General features: G+C 37.1%; 1 protein-coding gene across 1 annotated transcript in view; it reads right to left on the reverse strand.

The window, feature by feature from the left end:
* MORC4 (MORC family CW-type zinc finger 4) overlaps positions 1-24,448 on the reverse strand; it is a 55,050-nt gene that overhangs the window by 26,311 nt on the left and 4,291 nt on the right. The window contains exons 3-9 of the mRNA XM_061137885.1: positions 22,744-22,876; positions 15,492-15,710; positions 14,582-14,728; positions 12,196-12,328; positions 11,745-11,873; positions 8,487-8,606; positions 6,996-7,096 (exon numbers count right to left, since the gene is read on the reverse strand). Coding sequence (XP_060993868.1) covers positions 6,996-7,096; positions 8,487-8,606; positions 11,745-11,873; positions 12,196-12,328; positions 14,582-14,728; positions 15,492-15,710; positions 22,744-22,876 — 982 coding nt within the window. The remainder of the gene's footprint in view (positions 1-6,995; positions 7,097-8,486; positions 8,607-11,744; positions 11,874-12,195; positions 12,329-14,581; positions 14,729-15,491; positions 15,711-22,743; positions 22,877-24,448) is intronic.

Raw genomic sequence — 24,448 nt, forward strand, 5'->3', positions numbered from 1 at the left:
AACAATAAACCTCTGTTCTCATATACTTGGGCAAAAAATATTGAGGTGAAATTTACAGAGTAAAATTTATCTTTTTAATGTGTAGTTCTGTAAGTTTTAACAAATGCACACAGTCATGTAAATATTAATACCACCTCAATCAAGATACCATTATCATGAATTTTGAAACTCCATTCCTTCTTGCAAAGACCTGGTTTAATTTCACTGTTCTATTAATCTCTTTCCTTTCACTTCCCCAATCCTGGTATATGTGGTCTATATCCACTATCTTCTCTTCATACTCCTGTCTTAATCCCCTATAATCTAACCACTGCCATTACACGAAATTGTTCCTTTTCCCAATCTCAGTATTCTATCTGCCAGTATCCCAGTCTACTAAATTTGAGACTTTAAAGTGACCTTTGAGTCTTCCTCTCCTTTATTTTCCTTATCCCATTATTAATATATCACCAAATTTTTAAATCTTTTTTTCATAGTATCTGTCATATATTTCCTTTTTCACAGCAGTCTTATTTCAAACCTTCACCTCACACCTAGATTACTCAAATAGTATATAATTCTTTTTAACCTATCCTGCACCCTGTTTCCAGGTTTATCAACTGATATAATTCATGTAAAGCACTTTATAAGCCATAGAGCAGTATATAAGTATTATATTCTTAAGACAGAATTATTTCAAGTCACCCCTTTATTCAAGAATAAACAATGAATTCCATTGCCCAAAGTATCAACTACTCTAGCCAGTATCCCTCTAAAACAGAAGTTCTCAAACTGTTTCGGTTCATGGTACCTGTAGTGTCTCAAGTTTTGCATGGCACCCTTAGGTCTAAAGAAATATGTACTAGTTCTACTTAATATTAAACAGTTATGTACAAACAATAAGTATGGACTAAAATGTAGTGTCCATCTGAAAATATATATACTAAAATATTTCTATTTCAATCTTAAATAGCCACAATTACTTATAATGGAATGGGTATGCCTGTTGGATACTGAACAATTGCTCAAACCTTGGAATCAAATTGGACACAACATCCCTAATTTCTTATTCAACACTGATTTTTTGTGTATTACTTGCTTTTTATCACTGTAATCACAAAAAACCCCAGATTCATAAAGATACGATGTAATCAAAAGTAATTAAACATTTTTATACCTAGAAGTGTGGTGTTAGCATAACAAATACCTAAAAATGTGGAAGTGGTTTGGGATTGGGCAGTGGGGCAGTGGCTGGAAGAATTTGAAGAACATTACACAAATTGCCTGGATTGCCTTGAATAGACTGTAGAAATATGGATGTTAAACACCCCACTGGTGAGCACCCAGAAGTGTACATCATGGTAGAAAAAAACACAAACTTCCTCAGAGTATTTCTAAGTCACTGGGAACAGATTGTTAGCAGAATTATGGATGTTAAAATTCTTGCTGGTAAAGGCTCAGAAGGAAATTAGCAACATGTTATTAGAAAACTTGAGGGAAGGTATTCCTTGTTATGTAGTGGCAGAAAGCTTAGCAGAATTGGATCCAATACAAGGTGGAAAGCAGAACTCCTAAATGACAAAACTGGACATTTAGTTGAAATTTCCAAGCAAGGTGCTGAAAGTGTGGTCTAGTGGCTGCTTGCTTACATAAAATGTGAGAAGAAGGAAAGAAACTGAGGGAAGAACTGTTCAATAAAAACCGAACCAGGACTTAATGATTTTGGAAAGTCTCAGCTTATTCAGATTGCAAAAGATGCTAAAATGTAAAGCCAAGGCAGTGGCTGGACAACCTTTTGCTAATATCTTAGGAAGATCAAAAGGTCAAAGTACTCAGTCATACAAAAAGTTCTCTGAAAAGACTGAACATATTAAATTAGACCTCCACCACCATCTCAGCAGAAGAATAGAAATAGGACTATCTAAGAAAGATCTGTCAAGAATCTCTTGTCTGAATGAGTGAGTATCCATGATCTATACCTGAGACCCACAAAGTTCTTGAGAATAGTACATTAATACTAAGACATTCATGTCAATGTATGGCAAAAACCACTACAATATCATAAAGTAATTAGCCTCCAAATAAAATAAATAAATTTAATAAATTAAATAAGTAAATTAGCCTCCAATTAAAAATTTAAAAAAACCTGCTAGATTGGCCTGATGTTGGACCCCCAAAACTCTCCAGTCAAGAAACAAGTTGAAACGAGATGAAACTACTCAGCTACAAATACACACTTGTGTGTGTTTTTGTGTTCAGTTGCATCCAACTCTTTTGTGACCCCATGGACTATAGTCCATCAAGTCCCTCTGTCCATGGGGATTCTCCAGGTAAGAATACTGGAGTGGATTGCCATTTCCTCCTCCAGGGAACCTTCCCGACCCAGGAATCGAATCCATGCCTCCTGCATTGGCAAGTGGATTCTTCATCACTGAGCCTCCTGGGAAACACACATAAATACATGCTATCCTTCAAGAAAAAGGAAAATCAAGTCTGAGGGTATAGCCATGAGGACAGAATAGACCTTAAGTCCAAAGGGTGGAGCTGAAAGCCCCAGAAGAGTATTTCCAGGCCTTGAAATTTAGTGAAGTTAGCTTGCCTGGATTCCTTTTTCCTTCAAATTTTCTCCCTGTTTGAACTGGAACATCTATAACTGGTATCCTATGTCTGTCCCACCATTGTATTTTAGGAGCAAAATACAAAAAAAAAAAAAAAATTAAAAGACACACATCTGCAGATGGAGAGGAATTTTACCCCAAGATGCATCAGACTCAGTATCATTCATATTTGATTTAGAGGAGATTTGGGAATTGTGAGTTGAGGACATTAATAACTTAGACTAAGTTGCTCTAAGAGTTGAGACTTTGGGGGATGCTGGGATGGTATAGATGCATTTTGCATGTGTGATGTAAGTGAATCTTAGGAGGCCAGAGAGCAGACTGTCATAGCAGAATAATGGTCCTCCAAAGATGTCTATGTCCTAATCCCTGAAACCTGTGAATATATCAGGTTACACGTCAAGGGGGAAATCAAATTGCAGGTGGCATTAAGGTTACTCATCAGCTGACCTTAAGATAGGGAGATGATCTTGAATTACCAACACAGTCATAAGGGTCCTTAAAAGTGAAAGAGTGAGGCAGAAGAGTCAGAATCAAACAAGATGTAATGACAGAAGCAAGGTCATCAGAGTGACATGATATGAGGACCTGACCCATCATTGATGGCTTTGAATATGGATGGAGGAAGAGGACCATGGGCCAAGGAATGCTGGCAGACTCTAAAAGCTGGAAAAGCCAACAAAATAGATTCACCCCTAGAGCCTCAAGAAATAAATGCAGCTTTGCCAACACCTTGGTTTTAGCCCAGTGAAATCTGAGATGGACTTCTAACCTACAGAACTCTAAGCCAATCAATCAGTGTTGTCTTAAGGCACTAAGTTTGTGGTAATTTGTTATGACAGCAAGAGAAAACAATTTCTACTACTTACAGGCAAGAGTCAAGTACCACTGTACTCCCCTCAAAAATTTTAAATATCCCACGGCTCCCCTGTGACTTCATCATGTGCAGCTTGGTACACACTTTGGGAAGTGGGGCTTTAAGGAAGGGGTCAACAAACTACAACCTGTGGGCCAAATCCAGGCTGCTGCCTGTTTTCGTAAACAAAACTGTATTGAACACAGACATGTTCATTCCTTTGCTTATGTCTGTGGCTGCGTTCATACTATAGCAGAACTGAGTACTTTCATACTACAGCACAACTAAGTAGTAGTGACAGAGACCACACAGCCTATAAAGCTAAAACTGTTTACTTCCTGGCCCCTCACAGAAAGATTTGCCAACCCCTGCCTTAGGATAGGGCCCTATGCTATCCATCTGACTCTATTTCCCTTCGCTCTAGTTACATCCCCTTATCCCCAACTCCCCATATTCTTCCCATTCTGAATTTCTGTCATTGCCTTATTTAGCTCCTGCTATTATTTCATCCTGGAATTCCCCTTTCTCCCTTTTCTAAACCTTGTATCTTTAAGGCAAATCTTAAGTCACACTGTTTACCTAAAACCTTCCCTATCTGTTTTATCAGCAAATGTTTCCTGTACCATCCCACTTAGTTCCAAATGATCAAATAGTTTATTGCTCTGTTTCATGTTGGTGATAATCTGTCATTACAATTAGACTGTGAGCTCCTCAAAGACAGCAACTGTGTCTCGAATATCTCTGGAAAATTCCACAAAACCTAGCCACTGTGCCATGCACCTGTGAGGTGCTCAGTTAGTATGTGTTGATTGCATTTCTTAAGCTGAAATTCACTCTAAAAATGTTATAAGTTTGAGTCCTGGTAGTTGCAGCTGAAATTTGATATCCACAACTATTAAAAGTGATATTACAAGTGATTTATTTGTAGACATTCCAGCAGTGTGATGGCTGAAACCCCTTTTAGCAGTTTTGAAATCTATAATAAATACTCTTAGGATGAGTTTGTGATGGCAAACAATCTTCTCTAATCACCCTCTCAAATTCCCTCATATATTAACAAAACACTTTTTTCAGTGAATATAAAACAGAGTGAAAAGGGAAATGATGACAGAATTGGGGTGAGTTACACAAATTTCTCATCCTCAAAAAGACTGTGTATGCAGGCTAGCATACTAGTTTTCTGTTTGTAATAAAATGTGCAGCAGATATTAAGCTACTTAAGCCAGAAGTCCCATATGTTTAACTGAATAAACCTACTCTCTATGTAATACCTCCATTTGGATTCCCCTGCCATCACCTAAAACTCATCATACTGAAATGAAACACCACAAGCCAAGGGTCTAATACCTCTAAAATTTAAAAGGTAGAGGCAGGGGTGGCAGAGATGGCATAAGAGGATGTTACATAGTTTTAGTATCTAACATTTGGATTTCACAAATCTCAACTATTTGGTTGCTACTGCTAAGTCACTTCAGTCGTGTCCAACTCTGTGCGACCCCATCCCTGGGATTCTCCAGGCAAGAACACTGGAGTGGGTTGCCATTTCCTTCTCCAATGCATAAAAGTGAAAAGTGAAAGTGAAGTCGCTCAGTCATGTCTGACTCTTCGCGACCCCATGGACAGCAGCCTACCAGGCTCCTCCGTCCATGGGATTTTCCAGGCGAGAGTACTGGAGTGGGGTGCCATTGACTTCTCCAACTATTTGGTTAATCACCAGAAATTCACTACTCCTTTCACTCAAGAGAAATAGAATGACTCGGCTCTGGACTTTTGCCAAACTGATGTCATTCCTAAACTTTCATTCTTGTGAGTCAAGTCCTAATCAAAGATCTTCATTATGGGCCAGACTCATGTTTAAAAGACTATTTTACTTAAACTAAGGGCAGGCAGTTATCACAATCACTGAGTAGCCCTAGGGACCAAGAACCAATTACCCTGAAATTAATCTGAGGTTGTCATCCAAATAGTTATCAGTCTGTCAAATATTAAACTTAAAATTCTTATGGTTTCGTATAAACTAAGGCACAACCGTTAACTAATTTTATTACAGTGGACACAAAACAAAAAAGATTTGGGGAATTACTTTCCCCCTACTCTAACAAAAGATTTGCTACTGAGATTTCAAGGAAAACAACACCATAAGTCCTCACACCTTCTTTCTCTATACTCCCAGGACACCCTTTGCCCTTTTACATACTTTCCTCCACTTAGAATGTCCTTCCCCCACTTCGTTCACCTAGCAAACTCCAAGTTTTCCCTGAAGTTTCAGTTCAAATGTATTCTGCTTTGTGAAGCCCTCCTTGACTCCTTTAGGCTTTATTGAAAGCTGCTTCCCATTTGGCATACAGCCCTCATTAATACAATTTTATAGGTATTTAACTTTCTTATTTACATATAGGGGCTTCCCAGGTGGGGCCAGTGGTAAAGAACCCACCTGCCAATGCAGGAGAACTAAAAGACGCTGGTTCAATCCCTGGGTTGGGAAGATCCCCTGGAGGAGGATATGGCAACCCACTCCAGTATTCTTGCCTGGAAAATCCCATGGACAGAGAAACCTGGAGGGCTACAGCCCATGGGGTCACAAAGAGTCGGACACGACTAAATGCTGTGTGTGTGACTTAACACACACACAGCATTTACATACATCTCATCCCATTTGTTTATAGGCATCTAGGATTCTTAACTTTCATTCTTATGTCTGTAATGGCAGAGGGGATATCTCATAATACTTGATGAAAGAAGGAATGTATGATCTATCCCTCACTACAAGTTTTAAAACAAACTATTATACTCTGACTTTAACAACTCCTTTGTCTCCTAAAAATAAATTAATGAAATATATAATGCTATTTGCAGGAACATGGTTGAACCTAGAGAGTGTCATACTGAGTGAAGTCAGACAGAGAAGAAATATCATGATACCCCTTATATGTGGAATCCAAAAAGAAATAATACAAATGAACTTATAAAACAGAAACAGACTCACAGACTTATGGTTGCTGGGGGGAAGGATGGGGGGAAGAGATAAATTACTGAGTTTGAGATGGGCATGTACACATTGCTATATTTAAAATGGATAACCAACAAGGAACTACTGTATAGCCCATGGAACTTTGCTCAATAATGTTATGTGGCAGCCTGGATGTGAGCAGGGTTTGGGGGAGAATGGATACATGTATATGTATGGCTGAGTCCCTTTCCTGTTCACCTAAAATTATCACAACATGTTTTGTTAATCAGCTATTCCCCAATACAAAATAAAAAGTTTTAAAACACTGTTTTACCATAAGTATTTTAACTAAATAACCCCTATGCTCTTTCCATAATTTTTAAAGTTTATTTCAACTGGGCTCCATACATCATCCATCAGTGAGGTTTAATTTAAAAATCAAATCATGTTATTTATAACCTTAGAAAACAGATTTGAAGGAATTCTCTGTTAACTTTTCTGGCTGGTTTTAAGAGATGATTTTAGAGTTTTCAGAGAATAGAATCATATCTGAACAAACTATTAGAAACAACTCAGGTTGGGAGTGACTCACCGGTACTCCTTGGTGTATTCAAAGTCTTGTTTATTGTAGGCAGGTTTTAAGAAATTGCACTCAATGACTCCAATTACTCCCACACCTTCTCCATGAGTTGGCTTAGAAAAAAAATAGTAATTTTAACACTTACATTAATGTTGACTGCCTAGAGGCACTTCCTTTTGATTCCAAACAATAACAGAAAGGTTATACAACATTCACAGGCAAGGAAAGGCCAGTAATATCTAGAGAAACACTGGGAATTTACTCCAATAGACTGCAAGTATTACAATGAATTGGAACCTCTGCCAAATTTTAGGGCAGAGATTTTCAAACTGTGATCCATAGATTCCCTAGGATTTTCCAGGAAAACTCTATTTCACCCATGCTACCTCAAGGCACTTTCATCTGTTTATATTAAGGGATTGCCGTGAGATTTCATTTGAACAAAGAATGATAATGCTAAAAAAAATTTAAGGTTATATACTCCTGTTCTAAGGAACTAAAACCAAACTCCATCTGAAAAAATTAAGGATGCTATGTAATCATCCCACTATTAAAACAATTTTTATATATGTAAGGCCACCAAACAACTGTGAAAGAGTCACACCTGTAGTGATTAATTACAAGTTGATACAAAAGATTTTTGGACTTAAAATCATTTTTGTATTCTTTAATGGAAGGAACTGAGTCAAAGTGTAATTAGACTGCACACAAACAAGTTGTATAAAGATGATACAACAATGAAAAGAAATACAGGCTGCAAACTAGCTCTCCTGGGTCATATGTAAAACTCTGTCCTACTGTGTAATATAAAGCAGCTTATCATCCTTTGTGCTTTAGCAATCTTATCTATAAAATAGGGATGAATGGGATACTTGTGGCTATTACCACTTTACGTTGTTATTAAAACCTGAAGATGATGGTAATATTTCTATACTTCAGTTATAAAGCACTTTTGCATGATCTATTCCATTTAAATCTCTCAGCCCTGTAAACTTTAAGGTAGGTAGAGCAAGTAAAACTACTACTGTTTCCATTTTACAGGTAAGAAAACTGAGCCACAGAGAAATTAAACAACGTAGCCAAGGTTACATGGCTTTTAGTTGAAAAAGCTGGGACTCAAATCCTGGTTATCAAACACTAAATTTTATGCATCTTCCACTTTGCCTTACTGTCTCCACAAGAAAATGGAAAGCGCTACCTCAAATATTAGTAAACTTATACACATGGCAGAGTTGCTGGTGCTCTCATTCTACCTCTTATTAACAGTGACCTAAAAAAATGCATCCAGTAAAGCTCCTGGGTTAACATTTATGAAGAATGAGAAATAGAAAGAGCTTCTGAACGTAAGACAGCTCACTGATAACACAGAATTCCAGGATCAGATTTAACAACCATCTCAAGATGGCAGTAAAAAGCCATTCATTGGTTTATCGCTTTTGCAAAATTTAAATCCTCTTCCTACTCTGTTCAGCCTTCTATGACAAAGAAACATTAACTACTCACCTTCACCTGGCACCCCACCTTCTCAAAAGACTTTATGAGGCGGTTGTTATGATACATCATTACTCCAAACTGGTTATTATTCTTGCAAGAGAACCCAAAAGTTATTTTCACCTGCTTATTCTGAGAAGAAAATCATTAAGGAGACAAACACCAGGGGCTTTAGCACACAAATAAATTTTGCATTATAGCAAAAAAACATCAAACACCAGTGTATATAAACTGGTAACAACTTTTTACAAAGCATTTTAAAAATCTGTATCAACAGCTTTAAAAATATTCTTAACCTTTGACCAAGTAATTCTATTTCAGGAATTTATACTACAGAAATAGTGAGAGAAGACCATAATGGTTTATGAGTTACAGAGATTTATCAATGATTTATAATGGCTTAAAAAGCAAATAATTTATGTTTGACAATAAGGGGATGACTAAATAAATGTTAGTGTAGCCACATAGTCTGTTACACAGTTCTTAAAATTATGCCCTTGAATATGGAATTTAGAAAGATGGTAACGATAACCCTATATGCAAAACAGAAAAAGAGACACAGATGTACAGAACAGACTTTTGGACTCTATGGGAGAAGGCGAGGGTGGGATGTTTCGAGAGAACAACATCAAAACATGTATATTATCAAGGGTGAAACAGATCACCAGCCCAGGTTGGATGCATGAGACAAGTGCTCAGGGCTGGTGCACTGGGAAGACCCAGAGGGATCGGGTGGAGAGGGAGGTGGGAGGGGGGATTGGGATGGGGAATACATGTAAATCCATGGCTGATTCATGTCAGTGTATCGCAAAAACCACTACAATATTGTAAAGTAATTAGCCTCCAACTAATAAAAATAAATGGAAAAAAATAATTAAAAAAATAATAATAAAAAATAAATAAAAATAAAAAGCAGAGACATTACTCTGCCAACAAAGAAAATTATGCCCTTGAAAAATATTTGGGAATATTAGGAAAAGTTCAGAATATAATAATAAGTATCACTGAAAAATATATACTATAAATATATGCATAAAGACTATAAGAAAACATATCAAAGTATCATCAGTGATCTAAAATTCATAAAACACAAAACATTACCTAACCTTTGCTAACTGCCTAATTTACTACTAGATAAATACATGGCACAACACAATTATAAGCAATAAGGTATGTCCAACTAATCATACAAAACACAATGAAAGCAAAAGCACAAGGAACAAAATCACTTTCAAAAGTAAAGGACAATAATTCTGCTGGAAGGCAGCTATGCTCACCACTATACCACCAATGCACACTAATCCTGTTGTAATCTATTTCATGGGAAGAAGTTAACAAGCTTGAATAAATGAAACAAAGAGAACTAATTATACATAAACATGAATAATTACAAATTTTTAGCAAGTCCTATTTGATTTAAAAATCAATGTAAGGAAGTGAGAAAGGGGAGAGAAAGAAACTGAGATTTTCATTAAAACAAATACTAAAAGAAATCTTCATGTCTAAATGAGTTAAAATTTACTTTTCTTACTTTTTCAAAAACTGATCTCCATTATCATCTCTAAGTAACAAGCTACTTGAATCAAATCCATGTGACAAATGGACCAGGTATGATATGAAGACATGACATAAGTGATACATAACACAGTAATATTTGGCTCACAACATCTGATGTTCTTGTCTCCAGAAGCCCAAATCAAACCACAAGTAAGACCCCATTCCAATGCAAAAACAAAATAGGGTAAAACTGCCCAAAACAAAAAACCAAAATTCTACACCACAAAATTAACACTTTAAAGATAAAGACTGTCGAATTGTTTCTGTTGTACACTTTTAAACTCTAAATTATGATGTGGGAGTACACTGGAGTAGGAGGTTCCCAAATTATTATGAGGGGAAAGGACAAGAGGGGAGAAGAAGCCTTTGATAACTGAGGAATAAATAAGTTAGTATCAGTATCTTTTCCCTCAGTGACCTTTGGAGAAATTTTATTAGAAATTACATTTTATTCATACCTATCGTGAATTCATTTAGCTCAAATTCTAACAGGGGAAGGTAACTAGTTTAATGGGAAGGGAGGCTGAGAAGAGCTGAGGTATATACAGAATGAACGCTTAGAAGGTATCCTGATAGAAACCCATAAAAGAAAGAAGCTGAAGGCAGAAATATGGTATATCCTGAAACAGTAGTTGAAAAGCACTTCTTTAGACTGGCTCTGTTAAACTTAAGGCACCAAGATCCCAGCTCCATACAGTGATATTACAACTAATTTACCTACAGATGCTAACGATGTTAGCTCTAGTGTGTTTAGGGTTTTTTTTTAACTTTCATAGTAGACAAGGATTGTGTTCTCCAAAAGGAGAAAATCAATCTGCTTATGAGTAACAACAATATAAAAAGGGAACAGCAATTTCTAATGTTTGGTCAAGGGAAGAATTAAGATAGATAATGCCTCTGATAAAGTAAACAGTGTGTGAACAGGTTTCTTGGGCCAAGAGCTGAGCTTATTACTAGAAAGTAAATGACAAGAGCAATTCTTCAAAAGTACTTATGAATTCTCATCCTTTCAAACACTTGTTTGACCCCCAAATTCTTAAACAAAGATGGACCTAATTCCCATAGTTTGCCTTAAGATTCCTCAAGTGTTTGAAATCCATTCCCAGTGCAATCAGGGGGCAGAAGTGAAAGTGAGTAATTAACTTCTCTGAATGGCTGCAATTATGAGAAGTACAAGGAAATCCATGTAAAATCTGTTGAAGATTTCTCTCACCGTAGGTTTCCCATCTCCTAACTTCTATCAACAGAAGTCTGGACTTCTTACAGCAAAACTCATAGCCTATCCAAAAGATTAACAAATTTAAGTCAACATTTTGCTTACTTCAATCAATTAATATGTAACAAAATTCCTGTACAAACCTAACAGTGTGGATCATTCCTTATAGTAGAGACTTTCAAACTTGGTTATTCATTATGATCTGTGGAGGATTTTTAAATTAAAAAATATTTATTTTTTTTAAAAAGAGAGATTTCAGCATCTACTGAACCAGAATCTCTAAAGACTCAGGAAGTTGTATTACTTTAGTAATTTCCAGGTGATCTCTGATAAAACTGGTGCATAGGTTGGTTTCAGAAATACCTCCTTAGTAAAATAGGGCTTGTACTATAACACACATTTTTTAATTGGAAAAGGAAAGATTTCTGTTTTTCTGTGCCAACCTGGAAATCTAATCCTGAAACAAAGAGGTCAGTTTCATGTAGTTGAAAGGATACTGTGAAGGTAGGTTTATATATATCATATCCTACATTGGCCAGGCTCTTGGCAATCATCTGGGTAGTCACCTTCTTTTGACGCAGAAAAATTTTCACTCGTGGCTTCATGTATAGAATGCCACAAAATGCCTATGGAACAGTGAAGGGAAAGTTATTACACAATATTGACAATTCTACTGACATCCCCACAAAATGCTGCTAGCATCTGAGATCTCATCTGGGCAAAGATTTGGCTCAGTTTGCATACTTTGTTATTCTATATCAACTATCATACTAAGTACTGCTGTCTACATTAGCTACACTGTTTGAGTGCAGACAGTAAAAGGGAATCCGAGTATAGGGTTAAAAGGTTGTCATCTTTATATAACTAAAGTGAGATTTTGTTCTGTAATATTTTCATGTTACAGGACATCTTACCTCTCATTGTTGAAGAAAAACCACTCTTACTCACCCGTAATGAGTACTCTGTTTCTGGCAGCTCAGAGGAAACGCCACCAGTCTCTTTTTCATCTGTGCCAAAGTCTGTTACCAGGATATCATACTGATCTGTATCAAAGTCCAACTCAGACTTTCCATCTTTATTTCTGGGTAAAAGAGACAAGTACCAATCTAACAAAAACTGGCTCCAAAGGACAAAAATGCACTAGGAACCCAAGAGAAAAGAAATAACATGAGCCAAAACTCAGATACCTATTTCCTTCCCTGACTACCAGTTCAAAGGAACTATGTGTTATTTGCTTTGACGGTCACACAATATTTAAGGGTATTTCCAGTCTAAACAATTCTAATATGTTTCATAGAGGTGTGATACCAAGTAGCAAAGGAAAGAAAAAAAGGAAGGTGGGGATGTCTGTAATCTGATAAATCAAATGGATACATCAGCTATCCTCCAGGCAGGATCTTAATATAGAATTGTTAGGTAGGTCATTCAACATAATTTCCCCCAACTGAATAAACAGATGAATCAAAATCTATTCTTTCTAACTTCAGTAATAGTATAAGGACTAATAAGATTTCCCCAGATCTAATTCTATTTCTTAGAAGGAAAAAAAAAAAGGTTGTGATAGAAACAACATATCCTTGTTAGTCTTCTAGGAGATCATTTATATAATTGTCATTTAAATATAATAGTACTCATATTCCTTTCCCAAGGACATTTCTTCTCAGAATCCCTTCAGGTCACTTAAATATGGTCTATTCCAAGACCCTGGGCTACATCACTCACAACTGCCAGAAGAAAAAAGACAAGACTCATCTTTGTTACCAGAAAAAACTCCAAACAAATGATGGGTTACAGAGAGAAAACATATATGAGAATAACGGTACCCCAAATTTGTTCTGTGTAATGGCAGTGCCCCAAGATACTCTTAAATATGAAATAAAGATATAAAGTCTGTATAATCAAATAAAATCAGTTCCTGATTTCCAGAGCCACCTCTAGCTCTAGGGAAACCTCCCTCATACTTGAGGCTTCAGAGGCTCAGAGTTGCTGTGTTGAAAATGTAGCTACTTTTTCAGGGCTGAACCAGAGCCACTATCATACATATCCTGTATAAAGCTCAGGTCATTATAACAGTATATTCTATATTTTCCAGGATAATCCTGATTCCTGCTACCCATCCCACTCCAACAAATGTACTCTGAGGAGATTCCTGTCCCCCATGGCCCTCACCATTCACTGTCCAAGGAAAAGAGGTCTGGAGAGACAGGTTTTTGAGCATACTATATTGCTCTCTTAAATATTTTCACTGTATGTTGAAATAATGTTTTAGCATACTAAAGCCTCTCAGAAGTGCTATAATAAAGTTATGTGGTAAGCTCTGTTTAAGCCAGCTTTTCCCAAAGTTATTTGACCATGGAATCTTATTTATGTAATACCTAGTACCATGTAACTGAGAAACAATATACAGAGAGAAAAGTCTGCTGAGAATGTGTTTAAATCACTGGAAATACCTCATGAAAATGATCCTCTATAATATAAATTATATTACTTGAGGTTTTCCTAGTAGGACACAGGAGGATGTAAATTACCTTACTTTTTTTTTCTTTTTAATTCAAAGCACTTTCTATACGGACCACCACAGTTTTTTAACTAAGTTTTACCCAACTAAGAAATGAGGCAAAATACTTGACCTATGGAGAAAAAGAAGAATGAATTATCTGATACTGTGTTCTATTAAACATAAGAGTACCACTTCTATTTTTTTTCCACTTCTATTTTATATTGAAGATTTTTTGGTTTCAATGGACACTATTTCATTTAACATGACAAGATGAGACAAATGACATATCCTAAACTATTTCTAGGTAGCTCTAAATATATGACCTGAAGTCAACTTCATTATAGTTCAAATTTATCTGCTTCAAAGATTTTTCTACTTTTGATCCAACTACTCTGAAAGCACAAATACACATGTCCTTATTATTTTAAGATTGTGTTCTGCTTTGTTACCCTAAATTTTCTTCCTTATACTTCATTTTCACTGTCAAATAGGTGAAATAACTATCACTGACCTATCTCTAAACAGTGTCTGTGAATATACAATAGATATTTATAATGGATTTGGAAGATTTTAGAATAATATTGAACTATCTTGATGGTAACAGCCTCAGGATATGTATACAGGTCTCCACATTATCAAGCTGCACATTTTACCACTAAGAAGCACTGTCTCAAACAGAGCTGTGGTTCTAAGAAAGTTAAGGAAAAGTATGCAATGAGATACAAACATGAATCAAAATTTATCTACTCTGCTTCTCTAGAGAAGAGATTTATTAAAATATGCTTCATCATACTGCTTCTGTTTATTAGAATCTATCACTCTTGGATACTATACCTGCGGATGTTCCAAATGAGAACACGAGTGCCTTTTTTGCCTGGGATGGCATCAAACTGGGACAGCAGGTCATTTTCACTGTTGAAAACTGAATAGTTCAAGATGGCTTCTAGGCTGGGCAAAGAATCCTCAGTAATAATCATTTTTTGTAAAACCAAGTATAGTCAAAGAAAAATTATCTTCAGAGGATGCTATCACAGGAAGATCTGCCTTTTGGGTTGCATGTTTAGACAAAATATAGACATAAAGATACAAAGCATGGGCATTACTGCTTCAGAAGAAAGGGAAGCGGGGAGGGGGGATGCAGAAAGATTATAGAGACAAATACCAAAATCAGTTACCCTTGCAGAATATTGCTTCAAACATTCCATGTAAATTAAGACAGTCCTATACTTAAGAAACAGATCAAAGTCTGAATTTTTAGACTCTTTGGAAGCAATGAGTTCAAACTTTATTGCTATACTGTCTGCGTAAAGACAACCTGGTATCTAACTGAAATAATAGCTTGCCCAGGTACAGAAAAATGAGCTATTCAGCTGTCAGATAAGCTAATGAACAGTATGTTTCTAGGAGGGTGACACATATATAGCTACTTTTATGGGGAAAAAAGAGAGAAGGCCTCAGGGAACTGTACCGTAGGAGTGGTGAGGGGGTGGAGACAGTATATAGATCAAATCATGTAACAATGAAGACTGCAAAATAACAAAAACATTTTTCAGTTTCTTCCAATGATCCATTTATTTTAATAATATTTAATAGGGTGAAATTCTAGTTAAATTTAAGACATCTGAATACCTCTTTAAATATGGAAACTTTTGATAGCTGCATTTGACCTGAAGAAAGAGGTTTCTATCAAAATTGTCAGGTTAGACTAATTTTTAACTAACATTTCCCATTTCCAGAAAGGATATTGTTTTGCTGGTTGAATGGAACAATTGGTACAATAACTGCTTGGGCCTGGACACATTCCAGGTATGTCTGTGATAGGAGTCCAACAGTGAGAGTGCTCCCGTTCTTGGTGAAGACAAGAGCATCCTTTCCTAGCCGCATGGAGCCTGACTTGAAACCATTACCAAAGACTCCGATGGGACACTGGCTCTTCTTTATGACTTTATCTGTAAAGCCAAAGCTGCAATTACACAAGAAAAAAGAAATCAGAAGAAATCAGAAAGGTAAAAGAGCATCCTAAGATAGGTAGGCTGAATGTTTGGCTTACAAATGAAGAACACTTGTAAAAAGTTCTTCCTTTTGGTATTTCTGGGCAAAACCATTAAGTGAAAACATAGGAAATAACCATGGGGTAATGGCACTGATTTTCCTGTGTGGTCTGTGTACACATAAACACTTCCGCTGCATTAGAGTCACATATTATAAAGGTAAAGGTAGCCTCTTTTCACTAACAGAGGCTATGGCACAGCTGCCTTTCTTGTTTAGATAAAAGAGCTCCGTTTGCTAATAGTAAAGTTAGGGGAAGACGAACAGGGTACACCTCTCAGAGTACACCTGAGAGAGGGTAACAAGAGTACCAGATACTGACACTAGTCAGAGGTACGAGGCAGAGAGTAGGCATCCCTAACCTGGTCATTATCACTCTCTAGAAACTGGAAAGTCAGAGGTTATGTATCTTGCAAATTTCAACTATTCACTCAAAGGATAACCTTCCAATTCTTACCCTCTGCTCCATCTGCTGGGACAGTTCATTGGAATGTGGCCAAGGGATAAAAATAGGTAGTTCTGCCTCTGAATATCAGCAAACAGCTGCAGTATAAAGTCTCTCGTATTTTACTAAGGGCCTTTCACAAAGCCACCTCAACAATCTCTGCGGCCCCTTAGGATCAGCTTAAATCTGGGAGCTAGATCCTTCCCCTTTCTTCTATTTCCATTCAAACACACAACAAAATTACCAAACCAAACAAAAATTAAAGACATGGAAAGCTAGAAAATAAGTATTACCTTCATATATCTTCTCTCATGACATATAAAACTAATTTTTTAAAGATGAGTTCTCTCCAGATGGACTAAGTTTCCAATATCGTACACTACCATCCATTCCATAAATATTTACTGAGTACCTACTATGTGCTGTGCAGCATGCCAAGCAGTGGAGACACAACTCTTAATAATAAGAGACATGATTCTTGCCCTCATGGTTTACAGTGTAAGGAAGGATTTCATGTTACAGATCAGATGTTTTTCCAACATCGATAAAATAGATGCTCTACCTGCCATGGCTGAGCAGCTTGGCCTTGGCTCTCTTTTAATTGGGTTGAAGTACGATCCCAGGGTTGGGAAGATCCCCTGGAGAAAGGAATGGCCACCCACTCCAGTATTCTTGCCTGCAGAACTCCATGGACAGAGGAGCCTGGACGGCTACAGTCTATGGGGTCACAGTAGGACACGACTGAGTCACACACATACACACACCTGATTTCTACTTCCTAGAGGTGGGGGTTTGTGTTTACTTGCTAAGGAAGGAGGATCACTTTTTAATTTTCAAGTGTTACAGGATACCATTGTGTCCCTCGAGATGAGACACTTTAAAAGACCTTTGTATATCCAGCAAATAAATCCAATCACATAAAAAGGTAATTTCTAGGGTAGAAGTTCCTTTGAAAATACCAAAAGAGCATTAAGCCCTATGCAGTCTATGGGCCTTAGCAATCCAGAAAGTAAACTTAGAGAAGTTGGTTAAGATTCAAGCATTCCTGATTCAAGCATTCCTTTTCCTCCTGTGATAGAATTGAGGATTAAATGATACACTACGTGTATAATATATTACAACTTACAAAGTAGTATTCAAACTTCAATTCTAAACTCTAGAAGTCATTGAGAATGGTCATATGCTATTCTCTACTTCTACTTCAGATCTAATGTCATATCTAAAACTCAGGACTCTTTATCAACAGTAAACTTACCTACCATGTGAAACGAATTTACAGAGTTATTTGGACTTTAACCTTCTCTAATGCTACCAAGAAAATAATGCTTTATTTCTCCAAAATCAGATGGTGACGGCAGCCATGAAATTAAAAGATGCTTGCTCCTTGGAAGAAAAGCTATGACCAACCTAGACAGCATACTAAAAAGCAGACATCACTTTGCTGACAAAGGTCCGTCTAGTCAAAGCTATGGTTTTCCCAGTAGTCATGTATGGATGTGAGAGTTGGACCATAAAGAAAGCTGAGCGCTGAAGAACTGATACTTTTGTACTGTGGTGTTGGAGAAGACTCTCGAGAGTCCCTTGGATAGCAAGGAGATCAAACCAGTTAATCCTAAAAGAAATCAGCCCTGAATATTCATTGGAAGGACTGATGTTGAAGCTAAAACTCCAATACTCTGGCCATCTGATACGATGAACTGACTCATTGGAAAAGACCATGATGCTGGGAAAGACTGAAGGCAGAGGGAGAAAGGGATGACAGAGGATGAGATGGTTGGATGGCATCACTGACTCTATGGACATGAGTTTGAGCAAGCTGCAGAAGTTGGTGATGGACAGGGAAGCCTGGTGCACTGAAGTCCATGGGGTTGCAAAGAGTCAGACATGACTGAGCAACTGAACTGAACTGAATGCTACCTAAGCTTCAATTAGGTGGTCAAGGGAAAGTGGCGAAAATAGGGAGATTATATTGCTTCTTTAATTTCCTTACCATTTCTGCTTGTTCTGTCATCTATTATCTTTTCCCCTTCATAACTATAAACTTTCATTGTATTATAGCTTATATGGTGGTAGTGGTGAAGTTGCTAAGTCATGTCCGACTCTTTGACTCCATGGACCCATAGCTTGCCAGCCTCCTCTGTCCATGGGATTTCCCAGGCAAAAACACTGGAGTGGGTTGCCATTTCATCCTCTAGGGGAACTTCTCGACCCAGGGATTGAACCTGGGTCTCCTGCATTGCAGGCATATTCTTTACCGACTAAGTCTACATAAGGCTGAAAAGATAGGTAGTGGGGCAGGGCAAGAACCAGAAATGCCAAAGGATGAGAATGAGATGAGAGGAGCCGGATGCTCAGTTTGTTTTTGTTGTTATGTTACCCTTAATTCTTCCTCTGTGTTCTTTTATTCCACTTGCATTCCCATATTAGGTATTCTATTTAACTGAAAAATCTCAGAATACATGCCAGATACCAATCCAATAGCTGCCTAACATAAACGTATTCACAATAAATAACAGAATTGTAGGAATGAATCTTATATAGTTTGGTATGTGTGTTAGTCGCTCAGTGTCCAAGTCTTTGAGACCTCATGGATTGTATAGCCCACCAGGCTCCTGTGTCCATGGAATTCTCTGAGCAACGTTACTGGAGTAGGATGCCATTCTCTTCTCCAGGGGATCTTCCTGACCCAGGGATTGAAACCAGGTCTCCTGTATTACAAGCAGATTCTTTAATTTTCCATAGATATTTTGTCTTAGGTGGTTTCTCTTCACTAAGTCAGTCCTATTCTATCTCCTTAATGAAACAGACAACAGTATTTACACACCAAGGGTATTCTATGAGTGGAATCTAGGAAAATAGCAGCTTCTTTCCAAGTTCCTTAAAAAAGTCAACTCTAGAATCTAGAGAGGTAAATTTAAACTGGGACTCTGATCAATTAAAAAAAAACCTTAGCAAATTAATGGATATAAAAGGGAAAGTACTGCTGTTCTCTAAATGTACTGGTGATATAATATGTAGCATAAAATAAGGAAAGGATACTAAGCATACTGCTATTCTCTGGCTGTTGTTTTAGAAGAACAGACCTACTAGGAAATACACTTATCAAAGGGAGCAAAGACCTTCAATTTATGAATCTGTGGCTGCTTTTATATATATATATATATATATATATATATATATATATATTTTGTTTCTGTGGCTGCTTTTAATCCTTGACCTTTAAAAGAGGTTTTCCAACAAAGGCAGCTGAATATATAGACTATATATATTCAGCTCACTATATATATTCAGTTCACACACTATCCCCATAAGCTAAACAGAACTAATTGTGAACCTTAAAGGAATTTAATGATAGAATTTTTCTTTTTACCTTAATTTTCACGGGATTTTGTACTTATGGGAGAAACTGTTGCTTAATTACATAACTATTTTATTAGCCTGAAAATATAAGAGTAGCATAAAAAGTTGGAAAATGTTATAGGTCAAATAGAATTTCTGTAATAATTTTGCATGATTACCTGTTATTTTTTCCAAATACAAAAGTAATATGACCCCAAACAGAAAAATTAATATACTTAATAAAAGTTTTCAATGCTACCTCTAAAATTCAACTATTTTAGAACAAATTGTGGTACATGGAATCCCTGGCTGGAAGTTAAGAGTTGGACTAAATAATCTCTTTTAAATAAATGGGACCTTCTAACTGATTCAAGTTTGTTTCAAGATACGATCAGAAATAAAGTCTAATACATATAACTATACATAATCCAGGACTCATTTTTTAAATTCTCTAAAATTAAACAGACTTGTGGTTTCCAAGGAGAGGAGGAGGGAGGATTTGGGGATCAGCAGATGCAAACTGATATATATAAAATGGATGGACAAGTCCTATTGTATAGCACAGGGAACTACATTCAATATCCTGTGATAAAACATCATGGGAAAGAATATGAAAAAATATACATGTATGTATAACTGAGCCAGGTTGCTCTACAGCAGAAATACATTAAAAACCAACTACACTTCAATAAAAATTTTTAAAATTCTCTAAAATTAATTTTTAAATATGAGGAACAACTGCCCAGCTCAAATTAGTGGGAAACATTTTTGGCATGATAATGTCAAAAAAATTCTATGGTTACTGTAGTTTCTGCCTGTTTTGTTCCTTGTGAAGGAAGCAAACTTTTGAATGAATGATGCTCATCCTTTATATCTGAACTCAAATGTCATTTCTACATGGTCGTCTTTTTTGATTCCATAGACTAGATTAGATCCCTCTGCTATATACTCTCATAGAAACTACTTTTCCTTCACAGCACTTACCACTAGTAGAATAACCTATGTAGTTGTACTACTAGTCAATTATTTTGTATCTTTTTCACTAAACTGTCAGCCCCTTGACAACAAGAATCATATCTGTCTGGTTCACCCCTTTATCTCCAGTGACTCTCACATAGGTAGGTGTTCAATAAAAATTTGGTGAAAGAATCTAGAACAAAAGAGACAGTGTTAGTCGCTAAGTTGTGTCCAACTCTTTGCGACCCCATGGACTGTAGCCCACCAGGCTCCTCTGTCCATGGCATTCTCCAGGCAAGAATACTGGAATGGGTTGCCATTACCTTATCCAGGGGATCTCCCTGATCAGGGATTGAACCCAGGTCTCCTGCATTACAGCAGATTCTTTACCATCTGAGCTACCAGGGAAGCCCAGAACAAAAGTTGTTGCAATTACTGTTACAATTATTTTGAAGCCACCCTCTTCCTTCCTCCTGCCTTATAATTGTAAGCACCAACTCTCACATATCTAGCTCCACAAACAAATAGAAGGTGGTAAGATTTGTTGGGCCCACTATTTGACACCCATGTCACTGGGATAACGTGTGGTGGGAAGGAATCAATAAGAAGATATGTGATTTTAGGGAAAAAACGACTACATACAAATTTAGACACATAAATATTTTGGTTCCACCCCACCTAAAATCCTATTTTTCACAATATAAATTATTAACTTTAGGACATAAAAGTGAGGCTATACGTTCAAAAACAGGGCCACTCCATACCTTCACCAACATACTGGCCATGTTCTTATCTCACTTCTAGAAGCTTTCCCCAGATATTCTTCTAATTATGAGGATCTGAGACATATGGTACACATGTGGTACCAGATTGCTGACTGGTAAAACATAACCAACTTTATAATTGGTTATGCCCAAATTTCACTTCTTTGATGACTCAAAAAGATTTCCCTAAGAAACAGGGTTAGAGAATTAGAATACCTTCAAAGAGAACTATAACCAAATAAATCTCTTCCATTTTTATAGCTCAGAGCCCTTTCCCTCCTCCACTGGTACTCATGCTTCACACACTAGTGCAGGAAGCCACTTGCTGCTGCTGCTAAATTGCTTCAGTCGTGTCAGACTCTGTGCGACCCCATAGACGACAGCCCACCAGGCTCCCCTGTCCCTGGGATTTTCCAGGCAAGAACACTGGAGTGGGTTGCCATTTCCTTCTCCAATGCATGAAAGTGAAAAGTGAAAGTGAAGTCACTCAGTGGTGTCCGACTCTTCGCGACTCCATAGACTGCAGCCTACCAGGCTCCTCCGTCCATGGGATTTTCCAGGCAAGAGTACTGGAGTGGCTTGCCGTTGCCTTCTCCAAGGAAACCACATGGAGAGTAATAAACCTCATTTGCTCAAAAAGGAAGCGAGAAGGAAAGAAGTTGAGGAAGCACTCATCTTTCACTGAGTGATATGTGAAGATAATAAAGTACAAATTTACATTCTTAATTACAAACCTTTTAAAGTAATTAAATGAACTGACAGTGGCAACAGAAATCTATATTACCAGCTTCAGAAGTTAGAAAAGAGAATTTCCTAACTGTAATTCTCCTGCAAAACTTTCAAATATTATGTGTATGACATCTTCTGTATCTTTCGTGGGGCTTGATTATACCCGGGAATGTTCATGGTTCTAATCTATAAACTGTTATAATGCCAATACTTCTGCTTTAAGAGTGAATTTAAGTTAATATAAGTTGGAGAAGGTCTCAGATCAGTGAAGACCTCCAGGTCTTTAACCTTGCTGTTCTTTTTGTCTAGACTCTCACCCTTGCCCCTTGTACCTATACCTCATTAAATTCTACTAATCACCCCTTAGATCTCAGCCTAAACATCATCTCATCTAAGAGGCTCTGCCTGACCTTCCGGATCAGATAGGGCTCCCCTGATGAGTCATCTCATTGCATCCTATACTTTTCTATCATCATACCTATGATTTTTTGTTATGATTACTACTTGACTGTCTGAATTGCCAGCTAAACTCTTAAGTCCCATGAGGTCAAGAAGAGTGTCTATTTCATAACCTGTGTCCTGGTACATAAGAGCTGTTCAATAAACATTTCCTGAATGAATAAAGAGGAAGGAAAATGGTAAAAGAAAATTATTAAGCCTTAAATAGAGTTCATGAGCTCAAGACAAGAGAAAAAGAATGAAGATATCTTTACCTGAGCATTCGGTGTAGTTTATGAGGTGTCATCCCACATCCATCATCAGTAAAGGTCAAACAAGTTTTATTCTTGACCTCCTCAACATCTATAAAGACCGTCCTGGCGGATACATCTGGATCTACAGCATTATCTGCAAAAGGTAGAAATCTGTGATATTAGATCTCTTTTTCTAATATTCTATTAAAATCTCTAGTTCAGTGCCCCTAAGACATAGAAACTGTCCTTTATTCCCTTCATGCGAATGTCCCAGAAGGTGAGCAGGGAGCATTAATGGTATGGGGGAAGAAAGGAATGATAGCAGACAGGTTTATGAAGCTGATTTCTAGATTTCACATAATGACTGATGTGCAATCTGCCCTTTTTCTCTTCAAACTTCAAGGATTATGGGAAAATTAAGTCCTCCATGTACAAGGCATTTTGCTCAATTTTTGTCTTATTACTTCTTATCTTTTAGCCACTTTACTGCTCACAGACATATACAGTAAAGTGTGGTTATGGAGAAGAGTTGAACCTGCAACTTTGTTACAAATAGATACATACCACACACATTAGAGTTTATTGCAAAGATTTTATTTTCTACTTTTCTTTTACATCACCTCATCCATTAAAGAACACAGATATTATCACCATCCCCATTTATAGTATGAGAGGCACTGAAAGAGTTAAGAGGTTAAAACCAAAACACTAACTGCCTGCCTAGATCCAAACGATGTACCAAGTATGCTTAGAAGAGTGAGTCTGCTTAGGTATTCTGTAATAGTCTTGAAGGTGAGACTGTCTAATTCTCATTAAATGGAGAACATAGGATTAAAGTAGGGAAAAACATACAGAAAGTTTTACAATTCTTTCTGGGTTAGGTCTTCACAATGGGTTATTTATCCAAGAATTCAAAGACATCAGATATAGCTGTATTCTAATATATGTGCCATGTCTGCAACCCCAGGGGATGACACTGGCTGAATAGTCACATCTTTTTGCCACAGGTGCCAGTTTACATAGTTGCCAGTCATCGACACACGTGGTACAAAAGTCTCATTAGGGCTCACTGGCTGGAGTGGGAGGGCAGTTTGTGCAATCTGTTAGATTGGTGCCTCAAGCACTCCTGTCTTTACTGGCTCTTTAAACAAGACAAAGGCCTTTCCTCCCACCCACTTCCCTTTCCCTGGGATCCTACATTGATTCCATGTGGCTGGGCTGGAAGATTTGGGTGGGGTTCCGGTTGCATACTCATCCCACTATCAATGTTCAAATCATGGCAGTTCTTTGTGGGGAACATCCCTTACAAGCAAGAGAAGTGTTGCACATATTCAAAATACCAGTTTTTGTAACACAATTAACAGTATCAAAAAAAAAAAAAAAACAGTATCAGTTACAACCACTTAAATGTGTGGAATGTCCATCTAATGAAACAGGACAGATTTAATTTCAAGGGCCACAATGATGTTGCCAGAATTACTGATAAAACTGTCACTGACTGTAACCCAGAAAGTCATAACAGCATTAAGGCATCACGGATATCCCCAGAAGGGGATTAAAAGGTCTGATAGAGTCAATCTTTAAGGACTAGGTGGGGTCAAGCCTTGTGTCATGTGGACCAACTTTTGGCAGGAATTGTTAAGTCTGATGTGCAATAGTGCCTTTATCAGAAAGACAGTATTTTACTTTGTAATAAGAGGCAGCAGATTTTTTTAACTGACAGAAG

This window comes from Dama dama, chromosome X (assembly GCF_033118175.1).
Source record: "Dama dama isolate Ldn47 chromosome X, ASM3311817v1, whole genome shotgun sequence".
In the NCBI taxonomy this organism is placed as follows: Eukaryota; Metazoa; Chordata; class Mammalia; order Artiodactyla; family Cervidae; genus Dama; species Dama dama.